This window comes from Lepidochelys kempii, chromosome 8, assembly GCF_965140285.1.
Source record: "Lepidochelys kempii isolate rLepKem1 chromosome 8, rLepKem1.hap1, whole genome shotgun sequence".
Lineage (NCBI taxonomy): Eukaryota > Metazoa > Chordata > Testudines > Cheloniidae > Lepidochelys > Lepidochelys kempii.
Window position 1 is genome coordinate 104,148,662 of NC_136387.1, and position 21,740 is coordinate 104,170,401.

The window sequence follows — 21,740 nt, forward strand, 5'->3', positions numbered from 1 at the left end:
TTACATTGTCCATAGAAAGTAACATTTGCAAGACACTGGACTTCAAGGACATGACATAGAAGAATTCATCAATAGAGCACTCCATTACTCAGCATAAACAAGGTAAGAAAAATACACACATTTTTCCAGCAGTTATCCACTGACAAAAGTAAAATGCAACAGGCTTTTTTTCTTTTTTTTTTAAATTTGTTTAGCTTCGAAGGTAGACTCAGTCAACTACTAGTTGGGAATTTCTATAGGTCATTAAAGTATTTTCATACTTCTATTAAATTGGTAATAGAATATTATTAATGGAAAGGGGGTCCCCTCGGTTCTCTTCCAGGTAGCCTCCAAATTCCTTGTGATGGCACTGTTGGGGTAGGATATTGGATTTTTTTTGGCAAAAATACACGCTCCCTTGGCCTACTGCTATTATTAAAAAACAGCCAACACCTGACAGTGACTTATGTATAGCCTACTCAAATCAAAAGTGTGTTCTTGTGATCCTATTTATCTTAGGCACTTATATGGCCATACAAGCATAGTATCCAAACACCTCAGAATCATTAATGTATTCATCTTTCCCCAGTGAGGAAAAATAATTATTACCCCATATTACACATGGAAACTGAAGAATAAGAACTAGGTGATTTGCCCAGGCACCCTGGGGCAGACAAGGGAATTGGATCCACATCACCCAAGTTCCAGGTTACCGCTCTAGTCACTGGACCATCCATCTTCTCTGGCTCTACAGCAGAAAGTAAACTACATCAACTGATGATAGATTAAAGGGAATAGCAAAAAGTAAAATTTCAGCTCTTAAGAAAAATAATTTCAGCCAAAAGGAAAAAAAAATTAATACACAATGTATACATACAAACTATTAAACGCAGTGGTAACAGTGTTTAAGGAAACAATTTCTATAATACACCAAAGAACACAACTGTAAGGATGTAAAAAATACTCTAAAAACCTTACCAGCAAAAAGACCTGATTAGCTAAATATTTCATACAAAAATATTTCTTTTACTACAATTAAACCATTCACATGAATTTTTCTGTAAATCCAATCTCTTACTGATTAATATATTTGCTGAGCTCAGAAAATACACTGACAGCTATACATATATTTATAAGATCTTCGCCAAAGATGTTACAATTTAATTCAAATATAAAAGAGAGTTCAAATTTGTAATACCCAGAAAACAGTGAAAACTTATAGCTGTGAAAATGTGTAAGAGATCATTATTGAAAGGCTTCAATGACAGAATACATTTGAAGAATTAAAACGGAAAAAGGCAAGTAATTTGGCACACCAGAAAAGAGTTAATTCCAAGAACAAGAGGCAGCATGATAGAATATGCAAAGGAGAGAAACAGTGGCTACCTAGGGGGCTTTAGAAGTGAAAATTGTTTGAGGCATGGGTAAGTAGGAACTGATCACACTCCTCTCTGAATCCCTCCAACTTGCTTCCTTTCATCTTCTGCATCAGAAGTTGAAGCTTCAAACTCTTCCCCTACAAAGTCCTATAAAACTCACATGCCTATAATTAACTGGGTCATCCCATTTACCCTTTAACAATTGGCATGTCATAGAATCAGAAGTGGAAGGGACCTCGAGAGGTCATCTAGTCCAGTACTCTGCACTTGTGGCAGGACTAATTATCTAGACCATTCCTGACAGATGTTTGTCTAACCTGTGCTTAAAAGTCTCCAATGATGGAGATTCCACAGCCTCCCCAGGCAATTTATTCCAGTGCTTAACCACCCTGACATTTAGGAAGTTTTTCCTAATGTCCAACCTAAACCTCCCTTGCTGCAATTTAAGCCCACTGCTTCTTGTCCTAGCCTCAGAGGTTAAGAAAAACAATTTGCTTCCTCCTCCTTGTAACAGCCTTTTACATGCTTGAAAACTGTTATGTCCCCTCTCAGTCTTCTTTTTCCCAGACTAAACAAACCCAATTTTTTCAATCTTCCCTCAGAGGTCATGTTTCCTAGACCTTTAATCATTTTTCAGAGTAGCAGCCATGTTAGTCTGTATTCGCAAAAAGGAGTATTTGTGGCACCTTAGAGACTACAAATTTGAGCATAAGCTTTCATGAGCTCACTTCATAGGATGCATGTAGTTAACGAAAGCTTATGCTCAAATAAATTTGTAGTCTCTAAGGTGCTACAAGTACTCCTTTTCTTTTAATCATTTTTGTTACTCTCCTCTGAACTCTCTCCAATTTGTCCACATCCTTCCTGAAATGTGGCACCCAGAACGGGACACAATACTCCAATTGAGGCCTAATCAGAGCAGAGTAGAGCAGAAGAATTACTTCATGTCTTGCTTACAATACTCCTGCTCATACATCCCAGAATGATGTTCGCCTTCTCTCCCCCCCCCCCCACCCCGCGTTTCACTGTTTACTCATATTTAGCTTGTGGTCCACTATGACCCACAGATCCCTTTCTGCAGTACTCCTTCCTAGGCAGTCATTTCCCATTATGTATGTGTGCAACTGATTGTTCCTTCCTAAATACTTCGTTAATCACCTGTCTTTCAGTCTTTTGGAACTGGCCATCAGGAAGTTTAGACTTGAAATTTGATGAAAGTTTCTAACCATCAGAGGAGTGAAGTTCTGGAACAGCCTTCCAAGGGGAGCAGTGGGGGCAAAAGACATATCTGGCTTCAAGACTAAGCTTGATAAGTTTATGGAGGGGATGGTATGATGGGATAGCCTAATTTTGGCAATTAATTGACCTTTGACTATTAGTGGTAAATATGCCCAATGGCCTGTGATGGGATGTTAGATGGGGTGGGATCTGAGTTACTACAGAGAATTCTTTCCTGGGTGTCTGGCTGGTGAATCTTGCCCACATACTCAGGGTTTAGCTGATCACCATATCTGGTGTCAGGAAGGAATTTTCCTCCAGGGCAGACTGGCAGACACCCTGGGGGTCTTTTGCCTTCCTCTGCAGCATGGAGCACGGGTCACTTGCTGGAGGATTCTCTGCACCCTGAAGTCTTTAAACCACGATTTGAGGACTTCAATAGCTCAGACATAGGTTAAGGGGTTGTTACAGGAGTGGGTAGGTGAAATTTCGTGGCCTGCGCTGTGCAGGAGGTCAGACTAGACTACCATGATGGTCCGTTCTGACCTTAAAGTCTATGACTCACTGAAAATCAAAATTCATGGTCCAGTCATCTTCTTAGCTAAGCTGTTTTACAACTCTTGGATAGAAGTTATCTGCACCTACTAATTTAAAAATGTCTAACTAACAGCTGCTGTTTTAACATCCTCCAGCGATAACTAGTGGAATCGAAGGAATGTTATCACCATAGGATGAGACTATATTAACTGCTTTTTCCCCAAAGATAGAATAGATTTCCTTTATGAATACTTCTATTTTTTCTGCATTATTATTGATAATTCTACAATTTCCACATAGTAATGAACCAACACCATTGTCAGGATTCTTTTGTTCCTAATATATTTTAAAAGCTCTTTCTTATTGTCCTTAAATTTACAGGCTACAGATTTCTCTGCGTCCCTGTTGGCTTCCCTGATCAATTTTCTACAATTCCTAACTTCTCATTTGCATTAATTACTATCACCTTCATCTTTTTTCCTTTTTTTTTTTTTTAAATCTAATTTTCCATAGCTGCCTTCACTTCCATTCTAAACCAGGTTAGGTTTTTAACCAGTACAACCTTGTTCCTCAACTGTGGGAATGTAGCTTTTTCGGCATCTAGTAAGGGGTTCTAATTATCATTCACTAGATCTCTGCTCTTTTCCTCCTCCTCATTCCACCCTAGACTCCCTCCTAATATTTCCTTTTGTATCCTCCTTGCACATAACTCTGAATCTTCTTCCATGTCATTCCTAGCATTTGAAACGATCATATTCTTATGCATTAAATGATTTTCCTCTCTAAATAAGAGAAAATAATTTTAGATTTTAAGAGTCATTTGTCTCATTGATACAAAATAAACCACTCTATTTGTTTTGGTTGTTTGTTTTTTTAAACTCCTCTGAGCAGGGAGTGTATCCTCATTTGTGTTTTGCACAGCAGCAAGCAGAATGTCAATACTTAATGACTCCTTGGTTTCACTGAAAGAAAAGGTATGTTGAACAACCCTATGACAGTTTTGTACTCTTACAAAATACTGTACATTTGATAGTCGATCAATTATCAGATGAGTACTGTACAAAGCAGCTTACCGGACAAAGAGTTGGCCAGGCTACCCCTCCGCAGTTTGCAATCATCTTGACTTAGCTGACGATGGAGTTTAGTTTTCCCAGTAGATGAAATGATGTCAGGGTTACTGAGCTTTCTGCAGCGTAATGGAGTGGATTCTGTTACCATGTCCTGGGGGAGGGAAACACAAACAAAAGTCTGTAAGAACTAAATAGGTTTCAGAAAACAGACAATTTGTCTAGAAACTAATCACAGAAATGTAGGGATGGAAGTGATCATCTACCTATCCCCCACAACTGAGGCAAGACCAAGTAAACCTAGGACCATCCTTGACAAGTGTTGTCTAAGACGTTCTGAAAAACCTCCAATGGTGAGGATTACACACTCTCTTTCGGTAATTTATCTATTCTTATAGTTAGAAAGCTTTTCCTAATATCTAATTTACATCTCCCTTGCTGCAGATTAAGCAGATTTCTTTTTGTCCTGCCCTCATTGGAGATGGAGAGGTTACTTACCTTATACAAAAAGAACGAGGAGCACTTGTGGCACCTTAGAGACTAAAATTTATCTGGGCATAAGCTTTTGTGGGCTAAAACCCACTTCATCAGAAGCACGGAGTGGAAAATACAATAGGTAGGTAGATAGGTATACACACACAGAACATGAAAAGATGGGGGTTACCATACCAACTCTAATGAGACAAATCAATTAAGGTGGGCTATTATCAGCAGGAGAAAAAAATCTTTTGTAGTGATAATCAGGATGGCCCATTTCAAACAGTTGACAAGAAGGTGCGAGTAACAGTAGGGGGAAAACTAGCATGAGGAAATAATGTCACACAAACTAAAAACTAAGTCCCACAATTTTGATCAATTTAAATCAAATCCACCCTGTGTATAATTTAGTGAATCTACTGTAAAACCCTACCAATTTGTCTCACAGCAGATGCAAGGTTGTGGAATTTACAGAAATAAGGTTCTTCGAAGTTTTCTTAAATTAAGTTTTCATAGTTAGATCTGCTCCACCCTCTTCTCACTCTCACCACTTCCTCTACAAGTACTGAGAACTCATTTCCTAAAACACATATGGCAATTTTCCTCCTACCTAGGAGCTGCAGAGTTATCTATAATCAACATTTTCACACTATCAGATTCTACTTAATATAGTCTCAAAAAAATACCTACCTGTTACCTAGAACCAGTGATACTCAGACTGAGGCTCACGAGTCAAAAATGGCTTTTTAATGCGTCTCCTGCGGCTCTTTGCAGCACATGATATTAAAACACTGATTAATTATTAACCAATCTATGTTATTAACCAATCAGGATGTGTTTACTATGGTATTAGCCAATTGTAATTGATAAAATACTTGGTCAGTCATTTTGCTGGGAGAATAATTTTTATACACACACAAAATATTTCTTCCAGTCATACTATTTAAATATGACTATATAGTACTATAGTAAATCAAACAATGAATTCACACTACGGTGGCTCTTTTGAGTAATACTGATTGCTAATGTGGCTCCTGAACCACTGAGATCCAAGTATCACTGACCTAAATAGACAGTTATCTGACTGTGTATTTATCAGTGATCTAAGTTAAATAAATACATTTAGCATGTTTCTCATTCTGGATCAGGAAAGTATATAGAAGACCATACAAGAGAAAATAGCTTATTTTTCTGCAAAAAAAGGGCCACATAGGTATCATTTTGCCTTTAAATAAATTCTTGTCAAGTAATCTTTACAGGTTTTGGGGTTTGTTTGCTTTTTGTGGGGGTTTTTTGGGGGGGGGTACTGTAATAAGACAAAGCCTGAGTTACATTTTAGTAATGTTGTCAGTAGTTTGAAATTCTTTAACTAAGACTAGCATGAATAAAATATATTTTTGTATAGATTTGGACATTTTTTTGCCCATGTGAGTACCCAGAAACAATAAAATAAAATATTTAATATATACCCTATCATCCTGCATATTTTCCCCCAGAACTGCCAGAAAACAAGGATACATCTATATGGAGTGGAAAAAGGAAGGAGATATCTGGAAACTGTAGAGATGAGGCAAAATTAATGATTAGGCATTAATGATAAAAATTAAAGATGAGGCAACAGAGAACTGTCTTAAGTAAGAGAACTATAAATATATATACACATTCACCAGGGATTGCTCCCATTATCCCATAAGGTCTTCTCCAAGGTCTTCTTGCTAATACAAATGTTTTCTCCCCAAAAGTTCTGGCATAACATCTAAATAAAAAAAAGTCCAGCTAAGGGCCATAAATAACCAGTAGCAAGTCTAAAGAATGTATCTGAAGAGACATTTTTACTGAATAGGTGCGTGATATGTATAAAAATTGTTCTTAACTCGTTCTTAACTTAAATTCCTCTAGTGACTACATATTTAACCTTTTTAGATCTTACATAATAAGCCCCGTTTGGGGAAATTGGGTTTCCCATCCCAACAGGAAAATTTAGATTGCTCCCTATTATGGGTTAAACCAAGACAGGTTCAGAACATTTTTCAGGTGTACTTTTCATTAATGCATAAGCATTGAAACTTGCTCTAAACAGGGCCGGCTCCAGGCACCAGCAAACCAAGCAGGTGCCTGGGGCGGCAAAGGTAAAGGGGTGGTAGGACATCGGGCTCTGGGGTAGCGATCCGCCCTCAGCGGCGGCAGTAAAAACGCTGGAGCCGGCCCTGGCTCTACAGATTATGCAGCTATTGAAAGATTCTACGGAAAAAGACCCCTATTCATGCATGCTAGATTTGCAGACATTTAAAAAAATAATTTAGATTTGTCTATTTCAATCAAGAATTTGAGTATATGATTATAAAAATGTCATAATGCAACATTCAGAGACAATGTGCTTTTAACTTTTACAATACTAACCTGCATTCTACCCAATTTAAAATATCACTGAGATCTATGTACACATTGTGTCAGTCAAACTCCTATGACAGACAGGGTTGATTTGTAAACAATAGAACAAGCTTTCAGAAGACTGTCAGTATAGTAATTTTGTTCAGCTGTCATTCAAGAATCAGAGAAGTGATATTAGGCATCTAAAAAGTTCTTCAATGAATCAAAGCAAGAATAGCAAAATTGTAATTCAGAATTCTATAATAAGAGGAATCAATAATAAGATAGCCAGAAAGCTTAATTTGCCCCAGATTGGGATGTGTTAACTATATACAGAGGATGGAAAGATCTGCTATAGTCTCTCAGAATAATTAGGAGGGAACACCTCTGTGCAGTGAGACAAGAAATACTCAAGCCCTTTTAAATAGACCCCATCAGCCAACCACAGACTTGTAGAAGTCAGTCCAATACAGAGCACACATTGGGAAAGAAAGGAAATGGATGTCGAACATCCAAGGAATCAACTCCCACTTCTTTTACTGCCTGGTGTTCTGTAGGATTATAGGAATATGCCTAAGTGTCTGCTCCAACAGAAGATGTCTGGATATTTTATGAATGTTTAACAGACTTCTACGCTCTTTAAGAACCACGTTAAGTTGAAGAGAAACAGATTACAACTCAAAACAGTGATTTCATCCCTAATGGGACCACCATCCACAGAACTGAAAATGAACTTTTTTTAAAATGTTTAAATATATGGATCAGAAGCTCAGCTGCTGTAAATCGTGGCAAATCCAATGGAGCCATGCTGATTTATACCAGCTATCAGTCCCAATATCTCTTAATCAGAGGGGAAAAAAGAAATAAAGAGTAGATAAGTAATTTTTGTATGCTACTTGTGTAAGTTCTAGGAACCAGGAGAAAAGTATCCCAGACAGCCAAGAGCAAAAGAACCTTATATATGAAAAGTACAAATTTAATCTTCCAGTCGCAGATCCTTGTCTCAAGTCAATATCATATACACACTCTTAACGAAAACTACGGGAGGTAGCTATTATATTAAACCTTGTATATATTTTAAAACTCAAAGTCAGTTAACTGCTTACTGATGGTGTGAAGAAACAAGGCTTGATAAAAAGAAATGAGATTGAATCACCACCAATCGGTTGACAAAATAAATTTTTTCCTTTGTATATACTCTTCCCCTCCCCCACTTCCACCCTATATTCCTCATCCCTTCACTACATTAATATTCTAAGTAGGTGTTCAATACAGTTTGAGATGGCTGGAACATTCATTCTTGACCAGTTAAAAATACAAACAGCAGTTATGCAGTCTTCCATTTTATATATTACCCTGTGTGCTAAAAATATGAAAAGTTTAAAAGATACCTTATACAAAACACCTTCACTGGAAGCCATATATGTAAATCTTGCAAAGCAAAACCTCTGCAAAAATATTATCTTTGAACTTCCACTAAAAACCACATCACAGATCATAGAATAACAGGGTCGGAAGGGACCTCAGGAGGTCATCTAGTCCAACCCCCTGCTCAAAGCAGGACCAATCCCCAAATAAATCATCCCAGCCAGGGATTTGTCGAGCGAGACCTTAAAAACTTCTAAGGAAGGAGATTCTACCACCTCCCTAGGTAACGCATTCCAGTGTTTCACCACCCTCCTAGTGAAAAAGTTTTTCCTAATATCCAACCTAAACCTCCCCCACTGCAACTTGAGACCATTACTCTTTATCCTGTCCTCTTCTACCACTGAGAATAGTCTAGAACCATCCTCTCTGGAACCACCTCTCAGGTAGTTGAAAGCAGCTATCAAATCCCCCCCTCATTCTTCTCTTCCGCAGACTAAACAATCCCAGTTCCCTCAGCCTCTCCTCATAAGTCATGTGTTCCAGTCCCCTAATCATTTTTGTTGCCCTCTACTGGAGGTTTTCCAATTTTTCCACATCCTTCTTGTAGTGTGCCATGTATGTGGTGAACCCTGATGTCATTTGCTGGACAAAGTTGAAAGCAGTTATATTTATGATCATAGAGATTATCAAACCCTCATTTATCTTCCATATACTTCTTTTTTTGTACTTCCTCTCCAGTTGCTGCAGATTTTCAAGATCTGTGTATTTAGACTTACTAAAACACAACCATCCAAAACTCCAAGCACATATGTTTTTATATAAATACACTGCAACAAATAAGACAATATGCAAAAAGCTAAAATTTCCATTTACAAATTTTTCAACCAGACTTCTCATCTTGCCAGATTCATTCAGTGATGCCCATAACTTAGATGTTAATTACATCAAAATACCTTCCATGATTGTTATGCTGTAACAAAGACAAGAATGTGGCATCACTAAAGGAGTCAGGCAAGCACAGAAAACTGATCATAAAAGAACGTTGCCGTTCTTAAAAAAAACTTAATAGTTTACATAGAGGTGAAAGAAAATTATATAATTTGATATGAGAAGTGAAGAGATTGATACTGTATCTTCTATATGGTAAAAAGAAAAGGAGTACTTGTGGCACCTTAGAGACTAACCAATTTATTTGAGCATAAGCTTTCGTGAGCTACTCCTTTTCTTTTTGCGAATACAGACTAACACAGCTGTTACTCTGAAACCTTCTATATGGTAGGTTTACTAAAGTGTAATGTTTTTAAAAATGTTTAATGTTTTTAAAATTAGTTGGTAAACATTTAAAATTGCAACAGTATTTTTAATTTGCCAGGTATTTTTATTCTAGTTACAAACAGTAAATTCCCCTATTACATCCGACAGGGATGAATAAAACAGAGTAAAATGCAGGTCTTAATTTATGCCAATATAAATTCTAATGAATGCCTAAATGGAGTCAAACCACTTAAGGGTATAATTGGTAATGCAATTTCTTTTATAATATAAACTTCCTTACATACTGCTCTTAACTGAAGTATAAAACAACCAATGACAATTTAAGTAATCCAATTTACATAGGCAAACAACAATTTTAGTTACATACCAAGCTATAGGAGCTATAAAAATTTCCATGTTTAATTATACATCAAGTAGACATTATAAAGAGCAAACCCAAGGTCATGTTTCAACAACTGAAAGTTGGAACACACTGTCCTGACTGAGCAGAGATTTAAATCTCAGTCCAAAATAACCTAGGCAGTTATAGATCCGAGGCATGTGAATAATACAATGCATAAAAATGCATAGCTATATTTGGTTTGAATAAAATAATAATGGACTTAGGAGTGATGCAGAGTTCAATCTTCTTTAGAAACTGAGCTTCTCAAAGAAACTTCCTAAGTATTGTTAAGTTTGGAGCATTGTGATATAGTCTCAAAATAATAATTTCTGGAGGTCCATTTTGGAATTTAGTTCATAAAAATATCTTCAAGACTAAAAAGGGGCAAGAGGAGAGAAATCCATGCCCAGCTGCTGTTCCATTGCTTCTCTCAAATGATGCTGCCTACAAAAAAAGAAAAAGGTGATTGATGAACCAAACTTAGGTGTGGGGGAAGTAGATGTGTTAATAAGGCTTTTCCATCTTGACTTTCAATAATTTACTGATGGGCAGCAGACCATTAGGATATACTAACCAATTTTATAAAATAAAATGTATTTAATTTTATAAAATAAGATTTCACTGTGCAGGATGGACTGTAAAATCATAACAGTGTGTGACCCCAATTTAACAATACTAAATTGTTGTCCAGCACATATTGGTACTATAAATGGTAGCTAAATTAATCTTAGCTCAGTTCGGGTTGACAGTAAAAGTAGCCAAAGCAAGCTCCACAGGTTGAGCATACACAGGAGTCTTTCAGTCCATCATGGTAGGCATTGGACAAAAGGAGTAAGGAGTAAAGGAGTAAGTGGACAGTTCAAATATGCTTTTACCAATAGAATAGACAGAGAAGAACATGGGAACATTGGTAGGATGAAAACCTTTAGAAAAAAAGTGGCCTGTGAAGATCTAGGCTGTGATTTGTTTATCAGCCTGATGACAAGAAAGCAGAATTGATTTTTATCTGGTTTGGTGGAAGTGAGTAAGAAAAAACAATGAGGAGTCCTTGTGGCACCTTAGAGACTAACAAATTTATTTGGGCATAGCTTTCGGGGGCTAGAACCCAGCAAAAAAAAAGAGCATGCACCTTCCAACTCAGAATTCCAATTATTTGACAGCCAGTTTTTGTCTACATAAACCATCTGGAAACCACACACTTCCCATCCCAAGCCAGACAAGATTGTCAATACATGGCAAGAATTTTAAAACCACACTTATGAAGTCTTCTTGAGCTTAATTCAAGACTGGCGAATTCTCTGACACCTGGTCTACACTACAATGTTACGTCAACATAAGGCAACTTATGTCGACCTAACTCTAAGTGTCTACACTAAAATGTTGCTCCCGCCAATTTAAATTGCCTGCTACGCCGACTTAACTCCACCTCCATGAGAGGCATAGCGCTTAGGTGGAAGTAGTTAGGTCAACACAGTGTCAATGTAGACACTTCGTTACTTACGTCTACTTTAGTGGCCTCCAGGAGGTGTCCCACAATGCCCTACCCTGACCATGGTGGTCACCATTTTGAACTCTGCTTCCCAGCAGCCAAATACAGTGGTATATACCCCCTTCCCTCTAAATCCCCACAAATTTTTGAAATTCCATTTCCTGTTTGATCAGCACGGAGAGCTCACCTAGCAACTGCCCAGCTGACCATGCTGACTACAGGCTGCAGCCTGGATTACACAGGAAGTGATGGATCTCCTGGGTCTACAGAAAGAAGAGGTTGTGCAGCCACAGCACCAATCCAGCTGTAGAAACATCAATATCTATGAGCAGATTGCTCGGGGCCTGGGGGAGAAGGGCTACAAGAGGGACCCACAGCAGTGCCACGTGAAAGCCAAGGAGCAGCAGCAGGTGTACCAGTTGCTCTAGTGCAGAGCTGTAGACATGCCACTTTTACAAAGAGCTGCATGCCATCCTCAGCAGAGACCCCACCACTATTCCCAAGAGCCCCATGGATACTTCGGAGAAGTCAGAGTCACAGACCGCCAGAGTGAACAGCGAGGAGGTGGAGTTGGATAAGGAAGAGGATGAAGACAACTATGGGGGACAGGTGACCAGGGGATCCAGGAATTGTTTTGGCTCCATAGCAGCCGAGCCAGTCCCTACACTGCAGTACGGGCGAGCATGATGCCAGGGAAGAAACCTCCCATGAGTATGCTGTTTGCTTTGATATTGCAGGGACACATCTGTTCATCTACTTTTTTAATCATGCTAGAAGAAGTAGTGAAACAACAACTAGAGGTAGAGTTGCTATCTGCTTCTCACTCCCCTGTAAACTTAGGCATAGGGGGGTCCTGCAGAACAGTTTGTGTGTACAGAGATGTACCATGAATCCTCCATAGCAATCCTGAGGAAACTTTCCTCTTCCTCTTTCCTGGAGGTAGTCTGCAATCCTCTGCTGATGGTTTCTGGGGAGGGCTGCCTTATTTCTTCCACCGCGGTAAGACACCTTCACATGTCACTCAGCAATTACTTCAGCAGGCACCATTGCAGCATACAGGCTAGCAGCATACTGACCTGGTCTGCAGCTGGACGGATGCAGGAGCTGTTCTTTTCAGCCTCCATTACCCTCAAGACTGAGCCAGTATTCGATTCAATTGCCCTATCCACATATGCTACCCTCCTTACTATCCCAACTCACCCCCCCTCCCCTGGGCCATATTCACCATGGCTGGGACTGCTGCCATGCTCGATGAATCCCAAGAAGAAGTGAGAATGTAGCTGTTAGGATATAGATATTCAGGCCTGTCTGTAAAGGCCTATACTCTAAGAATTTAGGGGTATTCTTATCACTTAGCTAGTTCTAGAGGTATAAAAGAAAATCAAAATCACTGTCTGTGGGTGTAAGGGCCTTCTCTAGTCACATTGAAAAAAGGTGCTATTGGGCTGTTAGGTATACAATCCTGTCCTAATAATGCCTATCGCCTCCAGAGAAAGGGAAGTGCCTAGAAAGATGTAAAAGGAAACTTAGTTTGATAACATCCTGTCTGGCAAGAACTCACTTATCAATAGCTGGGATATGAAATCCTCATTTCTTTGTTGTTCTATCACTGTAGTCCCCATTTCCCTATTGTTTGTCTGTATAATCTTGGTCTGGTTCTGTGATTGTTTCTATCTGCTGTATAATTAATTTGGCTGGGTGTAAACTAATTAAGGTGGTGGGATATAATTGGTTAAATAATCATGTTACAGTATGTTAGGATTGGTTAGTTAAATTTCAGGAAAATGATTGGTTAAGGTATAGCTAAGCAGAACTCAAGTTTTACTACATAGTCTGCAGTTAGTCAGGAAGTGTGGGCAGGGGGAAATTGGAATCATGTTTTGCTAAGGGCAGGAATGGGAACAGGACACAGGTAAGGCTCTGTGGTGTCAGAGCGGGGAAGGGGGACACTAAGGAAGGAAACTGGAATCATGCTTGCTGGAAGTTCACCCCAATAAACATTGACTTGTTTGCACCTTTGGACTTCTGGGTATTGTTGTTCTCTGTTCATGCGAGAAGGATCAGGGAAGTAAGTGGGTGAAGGAATAAGCCCCTTAACAGTAGCGTTTGTAACTTGTGTGGATCAAGGGGTGAGAGTTTGGTATATCAAGTTTCCATTTATCTTGTGAATACACTCACAATAGTACCTCTATGCATTGCATCTTTTGTAGCTGGAAATGTGGCCTTCAGGGTCTCTCCATCCACACCAATCAAGCGGTTCAGACAGATTAGGAGAAGGAAGAGGACATGGGATGACATGTTCCAAAAGATCCTGCAAGCCTCTGGTGCTTCGGATATCGAGCACAGGACTTGGGGAATTGCTGTGGCAGACAGAATGAACAGAGAAGAACAGAGCACCAGAAAAGGATAGAGAGGGGCAGAAGGAGATACTAGCACTTCTCAAGAGGCAAACAGACTTGCTGGAGACTTGTCAACCTTCAAGTTTAACAGACCCATGCTTGCCTCCCTCTGCAGCCCATAGAGAACTGCATTCTGGAACCTCCCCACACACACACACACCACGTGGCATCCAAGGATGCTACACTTCCCCTACCACTCCACCCCATGCGAAAGCACAGGCAATCATAGCCGCACATACACCAACCGTGTCTCTCACAGATCAGTGTATGCATTTATGAAACGGAAATGACCGTCTGTCCCCTTGATTCTTTGCCCTGTATTTATAAAGTTTTATTCAGTTATAAATATGTCTGTTTGCATGGGTTTGGAATAAAATTCCATTTATGGAAACTTAAGTCATTTTATTAGTTCACAACATATGCTGGCTGGGCTAATATCATTCACATATAAAAGCAATAGGTGCATTTGCAATGTTATATGATGACACATACAGCACTCATTACAAGGTTCATATCGGGGTGCAAAAAAAGTTAAATTTAAAAAACCACAATGCCAGGCAGCACACACTACAGCTACACATTACTGTGGCTCACGATTAAAATGGTCTTTCAAAGCCTCCAGGAGCCATATAGCTCCTCATTGAGCTCTTCTTATAGCCCTGGTATCGGGCTGCTCAAAATCAGCAGAGCAGTCATTCCACCTCAACCCTCCAACCTGGCAGAATCTTTTCTCCCTTTGCTTCACAAATATTCTGAAGCACACAGCAGGCAGCTTTAACCATTAGGGTTTTTTTCCCCCACTGAGGTCTAATATCAACAGCACCAGTGGCCTTTCCAACGGCCAAAGGCACATTCAACTGTCATTCTGCACCTGCTGAGCATAGTTGAAAGTGTTCCTTGCTGCTGTCTAGGTGGCCAATGTACGGTTTCATGAACTACGGGAGTAACGAGTAGGGTGGGTCACCTAAGATTACCCCCAATGGTAATCCTCTCGTCTGGAAAGAAAGTCACTTCTTGCAGCTTTCTGAACAGGCCTGTACTCTTAAAGATGCATGCATCATGCACCTTCCCTGACCATCCCAAGCTGATGTCGGTTAAACGACCTTGGTGATCCACCAGCACTTACAATATCATAGAAAAGTAGCCCTTTCTGTTGATATATTCTGTGGAAAGGTGGTCTGGTGCCAAAATAGGGATATGCATGCCATCTATTAGATTGCCCCACTGAAGTTTGGGAACCTCGTTGCTGCAGAAGCATGCATTATGTCCTGCACATTGCCCAGAGTCCAAGTCCTTCTTAGAAAGACGCAATTAATGGCCCTGCACACTTGCATCATAGTAACTCCTATGGTGGATTTCTGAACTCCAAACTGAATCCCAACTGATTGGTAGCAATTTGGTGTTGCAAGCTTCCACACAGCCATCACCACTTACTTTTCCACTGTCAGTGCAGCTCTCATTTTGGTGTCACTGAGTTGGAGGGCTGGGGCAAACTCTGCACACATATCCAGCAACGTGGCCTTGCACATTCAAAAGTTCTGAAGCCACTGCTCATCATCCCATACCTATATAACGATTCAATCCAATCAGTCAGTGCTTGTTTCTCGGGCCCAGAACCAGCGCTCCATCATCTGTAGCTGCTAGGGGAATGCCAGCAACAACCTGGAGTTGTTTCTTTCTATGTCCCACAGCAAGCTAGCCTCCAAGGAATCATCATGTTTCCTGCAGCTCCTCTGGTAGTTTTGCAAAGACTTCAGGATCGGGCACACTGTGCTCACAATGCTCACCACAACAGTGCAGAGCTGTGCAGGACCCATGCTTCTCACACAGATGGCACACATGCAGGTTTGCAGGGCTTTTGAGAAGTGGCGCAAAACATTATGGAATACAGATAAAATTACGGGATGGAGAAAACTGCATCAAGGGACATTAAACTAAGTTCCCAGTAACCCCTGCGCGACACGTTTGCCCCCATGAGACTTTGCAAATCCTTCTCAAAACAGTGTGCTAGATGGTGGCAAGCTGCACAGTGGGATAGCAACCCACAGCGCACTGCTCTCTGCATCATGCAAGTGCTGCAAGTGAGGACACACACCACCAACACAAGAAGCGTAGCGTGGACATGCAAAAGCGATTTAATTACTGCAGCGGCTATACGTTGACCTAACTAAGGTTGACTTAATTTTGTAGTGTAAACTTGCCCTGAAGTTTACCAGAAGAGCTACCAGTAATTTAGTAAGTTCTTCCTTTGCATTTATAACCAGATGATAATGATATAGTTGCAAGTGAAACTGGCAAACACCACTGCAACTAAAATGAAAGGACAAACTAGAAACATGGCAGCTGGCAGCCTCCGGAAATCTGACAAGCTTTCCTTGGCAGAAGTCACCAAAATATCAGAATTGTCAGTAAATTACAAATAAACCTAACTACAAAAGAGCAATTACTCAACACTCTTAGCAGCACTTATACTGCAAAAGGACAAAATTTCCATAGTCTGGCACAAAATTTCAAATCTGCATACTTCAGTTCCATCCCAAAGAAAGGACACTTCAGACATTTCAGGGATAAACAGTATATTACTTGCCCTTTGCCTGACTACACAAATGAAATTCCCAACTGTCAGATTTCTTAAGTTCAGTAAAAACAAACCCAAATCAGAAGGCCTCAGAAGAAACGTCTGATACACTATCTCCACGATTCTGGAAAAGGAGTTCCCAATCTGCAGCAGAAATCAAGGGGTAGGCCACCACACAAATCCAGGATGGGAGCCAAGAGAAACCTACATATCTCTGACAGGCGGCACACAGTGTGCTGAACAATGGGGCTGACTTTCAGGTATACACTCGCCACTCTGACTTTGTACAGCTCTGAATAAAATCCATCTGAGACAATAAAACATGCTAACTGATACCCATCCCAAATAAATCATTGTGTCTAAATATGCATGAATGTCACATTTTGCCATAACTTTCCCTTCTGAACAGTTTATATCAGTTACATAGTACATCCACAATGTTATTTAAAAAAGCGCTAATACTTTTCTCCTGTATTTTTTCCAAACTTCTAGCACTGGCCATAACATTTGGTGTAGGTTTTGATAACTGAATTAACTTTTAAAAGCATTCTTCCCCTGATTAAAATCCAATTTGTCACACAATTTATTAGAGAGTATTCCAATTTGGGAGATTTTATTTCAGAGACAAACTGAAGTGTTTGTTTAAATAAATAATATTAAAAAGCCCACTTCTGTGATCAAAAATTTCCTTGTGATGGCTTTTCAGTCGCTTATATAAAATAAGTTGGAGTCTCAGTCCAGCTCACATCACAAAAGTCATCTGCACAATTGGCACCTTTACCTCTTTGCTGAGAGTGCCAGCAAAGGATAGAATGAGCAAAGAGATGACTTTCCTTTACCGCAGTCCCTCCACAGCAAGGTTGAAACCCACAGTCAAAAGGATGTCCATGCTGTATGTATCTGGTAACTTTGGCTCATCTGGCAACTTTCACCTGCATAGCAAATTCTCCCCGTTTTAAAATGAAAAGGTGGCAATAGTAGAAAAATTGAGAAATCTGGTCACTTGTGCTTAGATTTCAAGGTAAAACACACTTTATTAATACCCAATATATAAGAAAAATGAAGTCAAGATGTTCTGAAAACTACTGATGTTCCCTTTGTAACTGTCAAAGTGAAATAATTCATCAACAAACAGCAATGCATTTCTCTTTATTACACATTACTCTGCCATCAGGACAGCGTTCAACTGTGTATTAAAGAGTTCAGCATTTCACTTGCCTTTGTTACTCTAGATAATGCTCCTGCTTAAAAGTCTATTTGAAAATTAGAGTTTACTGACCACAGATCTATTTTGACCAGGTGTATGTTACAGAATTGAACAATAAACTGAAAGAAGATTGTATTTTCCAAGAGGAGTAGTGGGAGCAAGCCACCTGATTAGTTTTAAGATGGCGCTTGATAAATTTGTGAAAGGGATTATATGACATGGTTGCCTTCAACAGCAGAGGACTAGACTTCACCCAGGAGGCCCATTTCCAGCCTTGTGTCCTGTGTTCCTATAAGCATTGTGAAGCTTAAATATTTCTCAACTAAGCCAAGATCATGCACAGTAATGAGTTATAGAAATGTCAATTAACACGCTTTAATGTGTCATCATCATGCAGACAATATTCTGTTAACTGTAGGAGAGACAGACTTGAATATATTTCCATTACAGTATTAATAGGACTAATTAATTTACATAGCTTTATATCAGTATATATGTTCTCCACAAATGAAATACTCCAAAAGTTGCTTCAGGGGAACACCTTGCCTATAACCAATTAAGTTTCCAGGTAAAGTATCCTTTTAATCCTTATACCGCTACACTGACCAACCATTTTCACTAACCGACACCAAATCAAATACCTCTCCAGCACGTACAGTAACATTCCTAAATTCAGCACAGTCACACTATATTCATCAGCAAAAACAGACCTGCTCAACATCTTTGCACCAGTGAACTATGTCATGTGTACATCAGAAAACTAATGGCAAGTGCATTGCTATGCAAGAAAGTAAGCTGGAGAGGGAAAAAAATAAAGCTCATGTGTCTAATATCACCACATAATATTTTTTCTATACCTTACGTAAAAGTCAGCACATCAGTCTGACCTGATGAGTTCACAGGCTCGCTGTTGCTCATCAGCAAAACAGATGCAGCTTTACCCAACTTTTATAAGAGAGTAGTTTTATCCAAGGATGAAAATCATGGCCTCAGTTCAACAAGGTACCTACTCACATCTAAATTTAAGCATATGAGTCCCATTCCAGTCTTCTCTTCCTATTATGTTCTGCAAATGTTTTAAAGTTAAATTCACTGGCAGAAGTTAGTACAAAGAGAAAAGGGAAATCTCAAGATATCCCTTCCTGTATTTCTAAAGCAGAATAGGTTTAAAAGGAGAAAATAAAGTCCCTAATTTAACTGAATGAAGAGGTGGCAACTTTGTTTAACTGTTTAAATTACTGAAGGACAATCTGTTCCGACCTCTGTCCTAAGAAGTTGGAAATCAATTCGAGTCCAAAAGAAGATAGTTTGAAGGATTGCCGAGCCATATTAGGACACAGTCTGTCAGTACAAGAGTTTTCACCCTTGATAAAGGTGAAAAAGTTCAGACTAAAATATTCCTAGAAATCTCTTCACTGGATTCTCCAAATAATTTAGATTCACTGTGTTAATATATTTATTCTTTTTCTAAAGACGTTCGGTGCACCTAATCCATCTGTTAAATAAATATATTTTGGGATTTATGGGGGCCATAACTAAGGAGCAGACATCACTTATAAGAACCAAGAAAACTTTCCACTTCATTTCATCTGAATTAGTCCATTCCACATATCATTTATGTTTATTTGTGACTGGACTTTCAAGCAGTATCAAGAGTAAGAAATACTCTAGGCAAGACGAATCTCTTAACAGAGCTCAAGAGTCTAATAAACTTGCTTGGATTAAGGCTTCTTTAGCTTAGATGTTTCACTTAGGACTCTTTCCTGATGAGCGAGAAATGAAAAATTTGAGGAAAAGCTCTAATTGACTTGGCAGCAAGGACAAGAGCTGCTGCAAAGGAAAGAGGGCAATAATCCTACAAACTGCAATTAGACTCCAGCATCCTAATGAGCAGGAATACTAGTTTTCCCATAATAAAAAACCAAATTCTTCATTAAAAAAACATTTTTCTGCAATTAAAATGAAACACTGAACTTTAGTTTCCCTAGCCACAATATATATAGAATCATAGAAACACAGAACTGGAAGGGACCTCGAGAGGTCATCTACTCCAGTCTCCTGCACTCAAGGCAAGACTAAGTATTGTCTAGAACATCTCTGACAGGTATTTGTCCAACCAGCTCTTAAAAACCCCCCAATGATGGAGATTCCACAACCTCCCTGGGCAATTTATTCCAGTGCTTAACCACCCTGACAGTTAAGAAGTTTTTCTTAACATACAACCTAAACTGCCCTTGCTGCAATTTAAGCCCACTGTTTCTTGTCCTAGCCTCAGAAGTTAACAATTTTTCTCCCTCCTCCTTGTAAGAACCTTTTATGTACTTGAAATCTGTTATGTCCCCTCTCAGACTTCTCTTCTCGAGACTAAACATACCCAATTTTTTCAATCTTCCCTCAGAGATCATGTTTTCTAGACCTTTAATCATTATTGTTGCTTTTCTCTGGACTTTCTCCAATTTGTCCACATCTTTCCTGGAATGTGGTGTCCAGAACTAGCCACAATACTCCAGCTGAGGCCTAATCAGCACAGAGTAAAGCAGAATAATTACTTCTCATGTCTTGCTGACGATACTCCTGCTAATACATCCAAGAATCATGTTTGCTTTTTTTGCAACAGTGTTACATTGTTGACTCATATTTAGCTTGTGATCCACTATGACCCCCAGGTCCCTTTCTGCAGTACTCCTTCCTAGGCCATCATTTCCTATTTTGTATATGTGCAACTGATTGTTCCTTCCTAAGTGGAGTACTTTGCATTTGTCCTTATTCAATTTCATCCTATTTATTTCAGACCATTTCTCCAGTTTGTCCAGATCATTTTGAATTTTAATCCTATCCTCCAAAGCACTTGCAACCCCCTCCCAGCTTGGAATCATCCACAAACTTTATAAGTGTACTCTTCATGCCATTATCTAAATCACTGATGAAGATATTGAACAGAACAGACCCAGAACCGATCCCTGCAGGCCCCACTCATTATGCCTTCCCAGCATGACTGTGAACCACTGATAACTACTCTCTGGGAACGATTTTCCAACCAATTATGCACCCACCTTATAGTAACTCCATCTAGGTTGCATTTCCCTAGTTTCTTTATGAGAAGGTCATGCGAGACAGTATCAAGAGCCTTACTAAAGTCAAGATATACCACATCTACCACTTTCCCCTATCAGTAGAGGGGGAATTGAATAGGTATCAATTGAACACAATATTTTATTGATATACAGTGGATCCCCACCTATCTGATCTAACTGGGACCAGGGCCAGATCAGATAATCAAAAATTCAGATAATCCAGAGAGATTCAGCCCCAGTTCGGTTAATACAGAGTGAATAATCGAGGCTTGGATAAACAGGGTTCTACTGTATGTGGTTTTTACTTTTTCACAAAATGTAAAATCTAAAGAGTCTCTGTAAAAACACAAATTCCACTTTTTTCTGGAGCAAACGGATTTCTGGGATCTTTGCTAATGAGATTCTATCATCTCAAGAGTCCGAAGATTTAGGGACCTGATTAGAAAAATCTTCATTTTCTATCACTACTGAATTTGCTGTTGAACCAGACCACAACCATGCTAAAAGGAGAAAACTTCTGTCAACACAGACCGAAATCATGGGAAACTAGAAGAGATGGGCAGGAAAGCACTAGCATTTGAGAACCTTCCATCATTTTAAAATTGCTGTGTCCTCCGATAGGCCCTTGTTTAGTGATCTATTAGCGATACCATGTTTTGAGGCATTCTTCTCCCTTGGTTTTGACCTTTTACTTTTAATCAAGATGGTCAGGGACACAACCCCATACTCAGGGAACCTATAAGTCTCTGACTACCAGAACCCAGCAGTAGAGGACAGGGATGGATCACTCCTCCTGAAGCTCTGGTAGGAACCACAGTCAGAGAAAGGATACTGGGCAAGATGGACCATGGTCTCACCCAGCATATCAGCTCTTATGTTCTCATCACTGCCATTAAAATTGTCCATTGAGAACTGGGCAAGAGCAATAAAGTGACAGAGTA

At 39.4% G+C, this 21,740-nt stretch overlaps 1 protein-coding gene across 6 annotated transcripts in view; it reads right to left on the reverse strand.

The window, feature by feature from the left end:
- The window catches only part of MAST2 (microtubule associated serine/threonine kinase 2), a 388,408-nt gene that overhangs the window by 354,906 nt on the left and 11,762 nt on the right, over positions 1 to 21,740 (reverse strand). For all 6 annotated transcript variants that reach the window (XM_073357842.2, XM_073357843.2, XM_073357841.2 and 3 more), the window contains exon 2: positions 4,187 to 4,334. In XM_073357842.2, coding sequence (XP_073213943.1) covers positions 4,187 to 4,334 — 148 coding nt within the window. The remainder of the gene's footprint in view (positions 1 to 4,186; positions 4,335 to 21,740) is intronic.